The sequence below is a fragment of the Pectinophora gossypiella genome, chromosome 14 (assembly GCF_024362695.1).
Source record: "Pectinophora gossypiella chromosome 14, ilPecGoss1.1, whole genome shotgun sequence".
NCBI classification, from domain to species: Eukaryota; Metazoa; Arthropoda; class Insecta; order Lepidoptera; family Gelechiidae; genus Pectinophora; species Pectinophora gossypiella.
This window is the reverse complement of record NC_065417.1, coordinates 4,202,818-4,216,860: the sequence shown is the minus strand read 5'-3', so window position 1 is coordinate 4,216,860 and position 14,043 is coordinate 4,202,818. Positions and strand designations below refer to the sequence as shown.

Here is a 14,043-nt window from a genome sequence, read left to right as displayed (position 1 = left end):
GTCAAGAGATTGACCATAAAATACGAATTGTGCACAATGTAGAGTGATGTCTGCACTTTACTTTCACGTGCCCACTACTGTTGTACGTATTTTCGTCGCTCCTATTTGAGAATAGAAGAAAATGATAACCAAATATAATGTTGTTGCAGAGGTGTCCATCTTCACAGTGGAGGGTGTGAGCTTACACCCGGAGACACGACACGCCGCCTTCAAGTGAGAGCCACCGACTTAGTTGAATCTGTTACGATGCGAGCTCTCGGCTCGAGTCGACGTCACACGACTGCGACTCCTGCCGACCCCCGAAGTCGCGCCTGCCGAGGTCATTCGTTAGTTAGTACGTTTCAATTCCTATAGTTTTAATCAACAGTCGAAATATGGTTGACTCGTTTTCGGTGGACCAAAATTTCGTGATAGTTCTCGCATATAGTTTAAAAACGTTCGAACGGGCATCGAATGCCGGCGACAGTATTCGTTTTAATTTGAAAACCCTTTACGTATGTTGTTTGTCCATCCGTCGAATGCTTCGACTTTATTATTGTATTAGCGCTTATAAGCTTCTGATAATATCCATCCATATAATTCAATTATTCTATGGTGACAAGGTGAACTGATAGGTACCGAGTTTACGAATTATAAATATAAATATAGAAACAGAGCAGTGTGCCATGTATATCTATAATTGAGAAGAGTATGACGTGTTATTTTAAAAGATTTTTATGCTGGATATATGCTCATAATTTGGTAAAAATTTTGAAGATGTTTATTTATATTTACTAAGGGTTTATTGTCAATGAAGTGAACATGCAGTCTTATGAGAGATATACGGTTTAACACGGGCCCCGCTACAGTTGCGCGTAGTCTTCATTACTGCCGGCAATGCAATCAATAATGCGCAGGTTGTAGATTGCGGGAGCTGGAAGTTGGGGTTGTCACTAATTATTCTTGTCGTCTATCTGAATCTTATGCACATTCCTTCCACGGTGCTCAAATAGTAAGCTTAGTGTGGCGAGGATGTGGCCCCCGGCCGCCACCACACTGCGTGACGCGATGAACTGCATCCAGTGATACGACGTGAATTGATCGGAGATAAATTAAATCTATTACCAAAATTTATTTAATATCACGACAGATCTCAAATTTATGAAGTGTGGGACCGTCCTAATGTAAATTAACGTGATAGGGAAATTCGATTTGTAAAACTTTTACTGAAGTCTCTGTTTGTTCAAGAGAATAGAGTTGATGGGAGTTCCGTCTAGCCTAAAGACTAGTGAATTAACCAGTTTAGTCAAATTTTAGTGGTCCCTCACAATGTAAGGTTAGGAGTGCAATGTAAAGTAGCGGACCGGAGCATTGGCAACTTGAGACGTACGTACGTAGGTAAATGTCGAATGCGGTTCCGCTGTCGTCTTGTCTAGTGTAGACATTCAAAAGTTGTCTGTGATTTGATAATAGTTAGTCTATGATAAAGTAAACACCAATTTGTGCCAACAGTTAAATAAACGCTTGAATAAAATATTTGCCGATTGCTGAAGCAAGACGATCACTGAATCGCATTTACTGAACGTTTTACGCTTGCTATAAGAGTAAATTACTCGATAAGATTAAGCTAGTCCAGAGGCAATTGAACGATGTCGATGAAAGTCTAAAATGGTCTTTGTCGTATAGCAATAAAGTCGTAGTTCGCGTAAATATATTCCGATAGCTTTAGCGGAGTTGTGCTTTGACGAAAGTTGTGCCGCTAATATCATTATGACACTAACTTTTAACGAACTCGTGGGCGCCTTGCTGCTTACGGCCATTGTTCTTTGCTACAGATACAAAATGGTCGCCGCTATCGAGGTGTCGTTTCATACTTGTAGATTACCTAGTAAAGGACAATACGCGTAGAAGGCCCTCTGGGTACAAACGCAACAATATCGCACTGCCACTAGTGAAAAACTAGTAATAAAATAATAGTCGAGTTGTCAGTGTGGTCCGGCACACTATGAGAGTAGAACCTTAGAGTAGTGCGTGTACCGAGCTTTAGGAAAAAAACGTTTGATAGGTGACACTTGCATCAATGTTTTAGGCTCAAAATTATAAAGGATCGGTGGTGTGTTCTAAAATGAAATTATAAAATAAAGCATAGAATCGGTATTGTGTGTTTCGGACATCTTTAATAACCAACCGAAGCTCGAAGCGCCCAACATAATATGCGAACAAAGCAAAAAGACGATGAAAACTGTTAAAGCTCGCAGTATCCTAGTAACCTCTGTTTGGTAGAGTTATTCCTGAAAACACAGTCTGGAAATTAAAAGCGGAGGCTGCCTGTCCGCAGCCTGTGCCCCGCAGGTGGGAAATTGAAATAAAAAAGAAACGCCCCCAACCGGGATTGTTTTAGACCCGCACAATATCATCACAAAATTCGAGATAAAATTTTACCTACACTGCGAATAATTTTAAGAACGAATTGTGCGATTTGAATTTAGTTAAAATCATTCAATAAGCAGACAGTAATGATTCTCATAAACTACCTAAATAAGTATTAACATAAGTAATTGGGCCAGTCAGAGGTACGTACGAGCAAGATGAACAAAGTATCCACGCTTCATCGAGCTCTCTGTTAAGTAGACCAACGTGATAGGTGGTAAGCCGTATCGCCGTCAATGATTGTCGAGTCAACTGGTTGGTGAAAATTGCTCTTAATATTAAACTCGTTTAAAATAAGAGTTCTTTGTAAATAAAAAGCTGACTACGTGTTTGAAGACCTAAAATCCGACGATGCCAATATGTATGTATATGAAACCGATCCAAGAATTCAAATAAATCAAGTCACAAAAGCAAGTGTCGCTTATCAAACGGCCTCGTAGCTAACATAATTCGGTTCCGAACACCAAAATAGTACGTAATTGTATGTCGAGCGCAATATTTGATGTGTACATGAGTTGTTGATTTTTAACTAGAGATAAATAGAATAAGGAATGTGAAATTATGTGTCGCTGAAAGGGTGTGCCAAGACGAAACACGTTAATTGTTCCATAGGTTTTGTGGTTCGCTTGAAATTAACGAATATTTCATAATCAGTACTGTTTTATCGTGTTCAAAAACCACTGTAATTCAATGATCCATTTTAGCCTAATTTTCATCATCATCACAAACTAACACGATGCAATGAACATTAATTTAAACTTACAGTGGAGTTTCAATGCTAACAAGTATAAGTTTGCACTTGTAGTTGTTTTCGGTTATATGATAAAATAATACCTACTGTCGGGGAGTCATATATATTCGCCTTATAGTAAAATGCACGTAAGTGCCTTTTTGCAAAATCACATTCTGATTTTAAAAATTACATTCTGATTTTGAAAATCACATTCTGATTTTGTAAATCACATTTTATTTCGTTCAATTATTTCATTCCGGGTAAAAATTGAGACTACAATTTTTATCTGCATTGAAACAAACGTGTCTATTGCGAGGTTTAGTTAATAAAAATCATGTCCAAATGTGTTTTTTTATAAAGACGCTTATGGGATTTTTGCTATATGTCGACAATAAGTAAATGTCGCGAATTTAGATCCATGTAATAAAAGATAATGCGTGGTGTAAACTTTCGGCTTGGCGCACGGTTTTCGGACGTTGAAATATTCACCCGTTGAGTGAGGCACCGAGCGAGCTGTATAAATGATAGGTATGAGCATTTATATGAATGAGGATAGGGTTATGGGGCGCATCTCAACCATTGCAGAATATAAGGATAGTTTTGCTTCGTATTGTGAGCTCTAGAGGTCCCATCAGTAATTGTACATTAATCTGTAGTATAGAATACGGCAACTCTCCGCTGTCCACCAGCGGCCGGGCTCAGTTTACCTCACCCCTCGTTCTTACTTTAGTCTTCAATCGTATGGCGTCAGACGTCACACACACAGATGCGCGTGTACGATAACGTCAATGTGTATGTAGTGTCTGTGTAAAACGAGGGTGTGACTGTAGTAAGGACCAATTTTGATGTGAACCAGATTCCATTATAAAATGGCCGTTTTGTATAGAAGCAAATAGTTTTGTTTTACGAATCCCGAGATCCCGAGAGTCTACTGCAGATTCCTGTTACTACGCCTCTAGTGACAGTAAAAAGTTTGTATCAAAAAGGTTAAAGGTGAGTTTCGAGTGAGTCCATGGTTGAGATACGCTCCATACTATAATAATTTGCATTTGTATAGGTAATGAAGAACTGATGTTGATGTCGCTGTGGATACATTAATGTTACGGAGGAACGAATTGTGTAAATAGGTATTAATTAATTGATTAGTTGTTACGATTTCTTATTAATGACAGTCCTATACGAGTTGCCATCGCCCTTTGTATGAGTTCCGAAGTACACCACAGTGTACATGAGATTTATTTTATAATTTTAATTAACGAATATCATAGGTTAATCAATAATTTCATTTTATTAATTTACGTATCACGAAAATGTCCCGCTACTGGTATAAATTACAATTTTTTTATTATTCTGAATGTATAAAAAATGTGCTTTTACTCGTTTAATACAATGTAAATACGATATTTGAACTGATAATAATAAAAGTTTTTATTTCTTAATGAATGCCGTGTTTTCCTTACCAAATGTTTTCCAGGTTAACGCCCGCAAACTGCCCGGGTACAGAAAAACACAATCCACCAAAACTCAACATGTAACATTCCTTAGTTGAAATTTAATTTGGATAATAATATATTCCACTGTTCTGTAAAATTAAATAAGTATACGTCAGAAACACACGTTTTATAATTAAAACATATTGAATAGGATTGGAGGGTTGTATACCTAATAAAATTAACAATTTCTCTTTTTACAAAGGTCTGTCGTGGTACCTTTTATTTATTATGATAATTTAACACAAAACATTTCACTAGAGAAAGATGTTAATTTATAAAATAATTTAAGTCAACACGCGCTAACCCGCAGTGGAGCAGCGTGGTGTAGTATGCTCCTTACCCCCACCGGTTGATACGTTGTTTATATTTGTTTCTTAGTCAAATACCATGGGACTTTTTGATGAGGGACTTTCCAGGTTTTGATCCCCAAAAAAAATATAGATGGAGCTGCATAGAGTTGCCTTCGTTTAGCCTTCTAATTTTATGGATAACAGGCGTAAGTATACATCTTTTATTTTTGTTTTTGGGTATAAATTATGAACTTTGTTATTACAACCAGGAAAAACCCATGTTAAAGAAAGAAAGAAACATTTATTACTTCCGGACATCACAGACACAATTAAAACACATAATAACGGGGGGTTAAAACAATGTATCACAGACACAGACAGACAGGTACATCCATTATTATTCTGATCAAAATAAAGTGAAACAATACAGGTAGCATCATTATTCTATACTATTTCTGATCCAAATATCAAACTACAATTATATCACACCTGGAACGTTTCGGTGTTCATGAGACCTATTAAAAATCTTGGTCGAATCCAATTGCCGGTAACAAAAAAACAAAATGGCCGGTAACAAAAAAACAAAATGGCCGCCATACAAACATTGTTTTTTCCAGAAAATGTCTCGGGTGTAAAAATGATGTATAGGGGTGTGATCGGAACGTCATCTTTGAAAACTGCTTCGCATCAGGGAGACACCCTACGGCCTGGCAAACATATTACATGTTATTTCATATATTCCACTGCGGCCACTGCCATTACATAATATTTTTGAGCCGAGCATTGAAAAAATAGGTAATTATCACGTTAAATCTGTACAACTTGTACTTTATTATTTCTAGATCAGTCCTTTCCGCATGGTCGTGGTGTAAGTAATGTACTTACCAGAACTACAAATTTCATTCATAACAAAATTAATTCATGTAGACTTATACACATGGTCGTCGTACAAATCATACAGATTTTGACTTTTAATCACAGTGTCGCAGAATAAGGAATAATACTGTGTATATAGAACGGCAACTCTCCGTTCCCCACCAGCGCCTGAGCTAAGTTTACCTCACCCCCGGGCATAGTTTAGACTTGAATCGTATGGCGTCAGACGTCACCCACACAGATGCGCGTGTACGATAACGTTAATTTGTGGTGGCTGTGTAAAACGAGGTTGTTTTGTATGGAGTGTCCGGGGTGTGACAGTGTCAACAAATATCTTTCACCATAGGTAAAAAAAATGTGGTGCTCTAATGGCTATGCCGTATAAGTATTTACTGTAATGAAAAAATAACATGCTATTAATTTCTAAGCTCAGGCATGCTCTCAAGGAAAGCATCCCAAAAGAATTACCTCAAGTTTAAAACAGATTTTTGTAGTCTTGTTTGAGAACATCTTGTTGACAAAGTTAACTTATTTACATAGTTAATTCAATTTATTTCTCCGGAGATTACTTGTCAAGTTGCGAATTTTGTTCAACAAAGGATTCCTTGGAGGATGTTTTGAACGGTATTTACTTACCTATACATAAATGTATACTTACCTACTAAATATGCGGAAGTTCCATAAACCTACAGTGAGACATTAGACATTGCCCAAGTATTCAATTGACTAGGTAATCTCTCTCTATTTAAGAGCTGCGCTCTTGTCGGTGGAGTAATCGCCATTCCTCTCTTCTTCCCGCCAAAACCTTCACCTCCCGATACGACACGACCTGCACCTTTATGATCTGTCAACAGTACCGGTAACCGGGACCAACGGCTTAACGTGCCTTCCGAAGCACGGATCATCTTACTTTCGGACAATCAGGTGATCAGCCTGTAATGCCCTAACCAAACTAGGGATCACAAACTGATTTTTGTGATATCTCCCCACCGGGATTCGAACCCTAAACTCGGGATACTAAAAACTACTACATATATAATCGGTTATAAACAAGATTTTATTATAATTTATCTGTGAAATAGAAAAGTTGGAAATAACACGGCGGAGTTATGAGAATTCTACGAACGCATGCCAGAATTCTGAACGCGTAGACAAATTATTGGTAGGTACATATTTAATTAAATTTTCAGCCTGGCGAGAAAATTTGCGGTCTTAAGAGTAATATGGTTGTAGGTGTTTATTAAAAAGCTACCTTATTCCATCCACATTAAGTCAGTTCACCTATAGTACTCATGTTTTGGGACGCCACAGAAACATGACGATAACATTACGTCATAAGACAAAAATCACACATAAAATAAACGTAAAACTTACAAAGCATAGTATAATATTTGTATAGATTTCCGACTTTAAAGTTTTCTATAATCTTAGGCCTAGGAAATACGACTAAATTATCTATTTGTACTTGACTTAGTACTATCTTCGAAGATGGGATTCCTTTGGAGTTCTGTTTGCAGCTTCCAACCAAATTATATTCAATAATTATATTGATTCTACTTGAGTACCTTCTTATCTATTTATAAGCTCATTAAAATGGACGAGTCTGTCAGAAATATCATCCCCTAGCATTATCCCGTTTCTCACAGGGTCCGCTTACCTAACCTGAAGATTTGACATGTCCGTTTTTTTACAGAAGCGACTGCCTGTCTGACCTTCCAACCCGCGAAGGGAAAAACAGCCCAATACAGGTTAGGTCACATACTTCCGAAAATACTTTTCTCGGGAATGTGGGTTTCCTCACGATGTTTTCCTTCAGCGCTGAGCACGTGATAATCATTTATGATCCAAACATGAATTCGAAAACAAATTCGGCTATCATTGGTTTCGGCCTGTGCCTGGATTCGAACTTGCAACCTCAAAGTGAGAGGCAAGCGTTTAACCAACTGAGCTACCACAGCTCAGTCTGTTAGAAATAGAAGAAAATAAATAGTAAAGATATTATAATTACATACATATTATTTATAGCCATAATATAGCTCTAGAAAGAGTGGCAAGACAACTTTGGAAAAGTGTCCATGTCCATTGTGCTTATTTGACACAATATGAGATACTGGACAAGAAAAATAAAGAAAACTTTAAGAAATCGTTGACATACGAAGCGATGTGAAGACGAACTTAGAATTTTGTCCAGAAACCTGGCTTCGTGCCAACATAGTTTAATTCGCCCTCTGACTTTGAAAGTTCTATTGCCTAGATATAACTATTATATTGATACGAAGGCTTTAACAACTTTAGATAGAGAATAATAAATGAAGATGGAATATATTAAATAAACTTACCTCTATTATCCTACATGTCGTCGAGAGAATTCGCGAAATAAATATTCGTAGCAATAGATAATGATCATTATAAGTATAGGAGAGTATTATGAAGTCGTTTGAAGTTACATGTATTCGTTATACGAAATGCATTTAGTAAAAACAACAAAGCAAGCACTATAATATTATAGGTATAATAGGCTAGTAACCCTGACACCAGGGTTGATGGGGTTAGTAATCCACCTCACAACCCACACGATAGAAGAAGTTAGACTAGTTTTTCAACTAGTCAAATTAGTTACTTTTTACTTAACGTCAAAACACGAAATCACACTGTGAATTCATAGAAAATCGTGATAAAATGTCGGACTTATTATTACATTTTCTTGATTAAAATTCATAAGTTAAATAGAAATCAGAATTTCATAATTTATCTTGAACCGACCCAATTACCAAAAATACAGAGACAGACATTATATACATATAGGTATTAATAAAAATCAAATTAAATGTCTCATAAAAGCACGCCTACGTCATTACTGTGGTATTATTTAAGTTCAAAATACCCACCGTACCACTTAGGCGGGTCCTAATGAATCCAATCATTATTTACGTACTCTATATCATCCCATTGATTTTATGTTCAAATCTGCAGAGTTTTAATTAATTAAATATACGTCTGAAAGTTCTGAAACACGAGAGACTTAAATATCAACGTTTCCTTCTTTGCAAAATTAAATTGAAATGGATTATGTAAACAGCCACGCCAACTTTCTATAAATGAAAAACACCTACAGATCGGTAGTACTTGGAGCGAGTGGCATCAATCAAAAGTCAGAACAAGAAAATCATATCTATCCACCCCAATTAGCGACCTCCCCCTCATAATTCACAATGCTAACGACAATTACAGGGTCGAATTACAGAACCGACCAGGGGGAAGTAGAGATTAAGAAGTAAGTAAGGTGACTCTGGTAGAATTGGGTAGTTTAAATAAAAACACATCTAAAGATAACAAAATGTTTTTTTTTTCTAAACCTATTTATAAATTAAAAAAAAATGTAATATTAAGTGCGACATTTTGTCACGTTTTTCCATGACGTCTCAGGTTGCTTTTTCATACGATATATTCCATAGTAATTTCGTGTTTTTTGACGTTTAGTAAAAAGTAACTGATTTGACTAGTTAGAAACTACCCTATTGTGATCACACAGAACCCATTAATCAAGAATTGAATTTAAATAGTAGTAAATATATTTATTTACTGTCCTATTGGACAGACAATAATATACAAAGTTAACTGACAAAGAATATAGGTAAGATTATCTCTAACAAAGATAATCAACCTGATCTAGATTTCCTTCCTTCCTAGATTCCTACGTTTGTAAAAAATAAATACGTTGTTTTACCTTTTCTCAATTTGCAATACTTTCACCAAAGCGTTTATATACCTATCTAAGCTGTATTTTTTTTAGAAAATCAATTTTTGAAATCATGCTGTTGCTATTCTTGCTCTCTGCTCAAGCAGAAGATTTAAATAGGGCGACTTTGTGTCGCCATGAAAAGCATGTCTTTATAACGATAACTGAATTGTTTGAAAACCACCATATAATGTATATGATGATAGACGGAATAAAGAAATTGATTTTTAGAATTTAAGATCACATTTTATCCTGATCACTGGGTACGTCTCTGAACAGGCAAACAGCAGAGATTTTCCCACAAGTCTTTCATTGGACCCCTTACCCCACTCCTTTGGGATTTAGGGTAAATATGGTTTATTCATTCATTTTAATGTCGTCAAATAAATGGCTCAGTATGAGTCTTCACCTTTGAGAGTGTTTTTCATTTTTGGAAAAGAAATCGTCTTTTATTTATTTCAATAACTCACTAAATTGACTTTTAGTCGACGAGGTCAAGAAAGTACAGTGTTTTACTTACGTAACATCCGATGTAATTTAATATTTTTTATGTAATTTTGTACTATCCAGACTGATCGGATGTAGTCGAAAAACACCCTCAGTACAATGTTTTGTTCTATACCAGCGACATGCTAGCTGGTAACCAACAGTCACATACATATAATAATAAAGTATTCCTTTGAATGTTTCATACCTTTGATATGGCTTTTGGATAATTTTGAAATTATCCGTTTATTGAAAAATCAGCCCTCAGGCCTTCTTCTTCTATCGTGTGGGTTGTGAGGTGGATTACCAACCCCGTCAACTCTGGTGTCAGGGTTACTATTGAGCCGCCCCTGACATGGCTTATGAGACAATTACTCACTTACAACAGTAAGTAGTCTTTTGAATCTGTTACTAATACTAGGTTAAGCTTTTAGTTACTAACTAAATATGGACTAGTTTCCGGAATAAATATTTTGAATTTGAATTTTTGAATTTGAATGTGGCTGAAACCACTGAATACCACGTACTTACTAGGATTCTGACTCAATATTTTTTCCACTCTTATCATAATGCATACATGTATATACATCTTATATACGTATATAACACAGTTAAATGCGGTTTGTGGTTCGTTCGTATTGTGGTTACACGTTGTATGACATTTCCAAATTAGCAGTGAAAAGCGGTATACATTTGCTACGGAGCTACGGGCTACGTGATTGCTACGGCGTAGCAAGTAAATACATTTTAATTTTTTTAATCTAATATGAGGATTTATTTATTTATAAAAAGTACACCGACAGCTTATATAATAAATAAAACATTAAATAAAATAAAAGTTACATCAGGAATTCGACTGTTACATAAACCAATTGCAGTGTAAGATAACGATCATCGAGGATCATTAATTCACTAAAAGATCAGTCTTCATTTGAAGATATTAACTTGAAAGTCATGGTAACTAGCTGTTTAATGTGCTATTTTTAGATTGCGAAAGTACAATCAGTTTTCTTAGTTATCTACGTTGAATTGTTCATTGCTACCTACTGATAAAATAGAATTTACACCAATTTGTATATAATATTAGTTTTTATTATTTAAGGTATTCGTAGGCCAAACGATTTGTCTATGTCCTAAGTCCTAACTAGGAACCTAACTTACTTAGACAAGATTAATAGTATTTGTTTTAAAGCAGTACAAAGTATACAGAAGTTTGAGATTAAGATGTATGGCAAAATACAACGACGATTACTTTCGTAAGATGGTTTATTAATAAAGCTTCTAAACATTAATAAATCCGCGGGATAAACGTTTGGAAATAAATCAATTATGTAAGTTAGTACAGTACCATACAAAATGATATATTTTTTATTTATTAACAATGTTAATAAAGTTGTTAATTTCTGTCATATATTTTTTATTCATTTTTTTATATTAAATATTTATTAGGGCATTTCTACGGGAAGAGCCGATTGAGTGATTCCAGTGAAAAAAGTACCTGTAGCATCTAATTACGTACTTGGAAAAAATACTCACGTATTTATAGGACTCTTGGCTTCGTGGAGAGTAATTTAGAAGACCGTAAAGTTTTATAAAAGCGTCAAAAAAAATCCCGAAGTTTGAAAACGGGCAGAATTTGGCTTAAAATGACGTGAAGCCATTCCAGAATTGACTCGTTATTGCTTCATAACTTCTAAACTACTAGTTTCCAAAACATAATTCCAACGTTCACAGAACAAGGGATAGTTAATAAAGCTAAATACGTAATTGTGTTTATTGTGAACCTTTTAGTTTTAGTACAATAACATATTTTAATTTTGAAGCCAGCATGTGTCTCAATTCGGTGAAATTAAGTTTTGTCAACTTACATCACTAACTACGCGCAGTACTATCACCACTACCCGGTTCCCGTGGAGAGCCAGGTGCGCCCGAGTGCCCGAGATGTGTGGATGGGCGGACTGCTGCATAGAGGAGAGTTTTTCGAAGGGTCGAAATCGTTGGTTTTTTTTGGGGTAGGGTCAATTCTAAAATCGGTGGAAGATATTAATTTTGTTTATGAAGTATTTAATAATATATGTGCTAAATTAATTAAGTATTTAGGTGATATTTGACTGTATGTTTTGTATTAATTGATTTAATTGATAACTTTACTAGATAATTGATGAAATGTGATATTTTCTCAATTCGATGGGTCTCAATTCCCTAGAAAATGGGGCACCGAATTGAGAATTACTTGCATCGAATTGAGATTTGATAATGTTTACATAACAAATGGCATCACGCCTGTTACTCCGAAGGAGTAGGTTAGGGAGAGGGTTAGTTTATTATTATTATGAGAACATTATTAGTATTAGATGTAATAATTCAATCAAAATTTAAAGCGAATAAAGCCAACTGCCAGAACGTATTTGCCGGAGGGATGGCTCCAGTGGAAAGTCATTCCTCACACGAGACAAGACCTCTTAGGCCCAAACTTGGACCCGCTTGTTCTGAACACAATTAGATTCGCTCTCCCGACAGTCGAGCTTGCAAGAGCATATTGCTCAGAATGTACATCCCTCCTGGAGAAGACCCACCGGGATATGAAAATTAAAATACCCTTTTGTGTAGGTCTCATAATTGGCACACCTTAAATCAGTTCAAGGATCAGAGGATCAGCTGTTCTAAATGAGCTGATAGTGGCTTCACTCGCTGAATTAAAACCACTGCTTTTAAGCCGTAAGGATGCGTCTAAGGAGCTAGCAGATAGTGAAGATACAGACGATCTATCTACAGTTCGGTCCTCATCATCGAAGTCAAAGAAATTGTCCAGGGTCGATAAATTAGAACAGAACTTTAGTGAGATGAAGGACATGCTTTCCAACAACTCAAAGAGGCTCGATAATACTTCAGACGATGAATGTCGTTCGCATGAAGGATTTCTTGAGGAGGATACAACGAAATCATTCACCTGAAAAGTTCCGGATCTATTCCCTGAAGAAGATGTAGAAGATTTTGATTTCGCTTCCATGACTAAGGAACAAGATCCTTGAGGGAATCAAGTGCTTGAGGTTGGGTGAACTAGCATAAAAGCAGATACATTATTCGTCTTTCACGTCTTTTGAGTTAACCCTTGCTTAAAGAAGTTTAACTCGTCAAACGCCGCAGCTGATTTTTTGATAAAGCAGGAAACCGGTTTCGGGACGACTTTACACGGCTTGTTATTGCAACGAGAAACGCTTGGCAATACTATGAAGGAACTTTGAACCAAACATCCTACTCTGAAACAGGATCTTAAGGATACATTTTTGGGATCAAACTCAGGTTTCAAAAATATATCGGATGATGTCCTACAATATGTATGCGGTCGCAAGGTAGAAGCTATTGAGCAGAGAAGAAATGCTATCTTGCCACAAGATGAATACCATGCTACATTAAAATAGATATAAAGTTATAAAGACAGGTCATAGAAAATTCTTGACAATAGTACACAACACAGAAAACTTCAGTTTATTTGCCTACCTTTCGGCCTATCGACTGCACCGCTCACATTTGCAAGGGTATCAAACACAGCTAAGGGAAAACCCTTAGCTGTGCAGCGATCCAGTATAAGGGGATAAGAGTGATAGTTTACCTCGACAATTTCCTCTTAGCCAATCAACAGAAAGACCAGTTAGAGGAAGACACCTTATACGTGGTAAATTATCTGGAAAAGCTTGGATGGAAAATAAACAGAAATAAATCTCTGAACCCACCAACCCATTGTCTAGACTACTTGGGGATAATGTGGGACACAGAGAAAAACAGAACCTTTATACCGGACAGCAGAATAGACAACTTAACAAAGAATTTTTTTCTGATAAGTTGAACGAATATTAATTATTATTACTAGACTACTCGTATAATTCTATTAAAAGTTGTTGTAATAATTCTATTAAAAGTTATTTCTTGATAAAATGTTAATAATATACTAGATATTTATACTAGAATATATATAATATGTTACATTAATTGTTAAGTAGATAATTGGTTAAAGCT

General features: G+C 35.9%; 2 protein-coding genes across 4 annotated transcripts in view; one reads left to right on the top strand and one right to left on the bottom strand.

Moving 5' to 3' along the window:
- Positions 1-4,585, top strand: part of LOC126372482 (cyclin-dependent kinase 14) — a 77,718-nt gene extending 73,133 nt beyond the window's left edge. For all 3 annotated transcript variants that reach the window (XM_050018275.1, XM_050018277.1, XM_050018276.1), the window contains exon 11: positions 150-4,585. In XM_050018275.1, the coding sequence (XP_049874232.1) occupies positions 150-217 (68 nt within the window). In that variant the 3' untranslated portion in view covers positions 218-4,585. The remainder of the gene's footprint in view (positions 1-149) is intronic.
- Positions 1-14,043, bottom strand: part of LOC126372549 (15-hydroxyprostaglandin dehydrogenase [NAD(+)]-like) — a 349,480-nt gene that overhangs the window by 79,841 nt on the left and 255,596 nt on the right. The gene's annotated exons all lie outside the window — the stretch shown is intronic.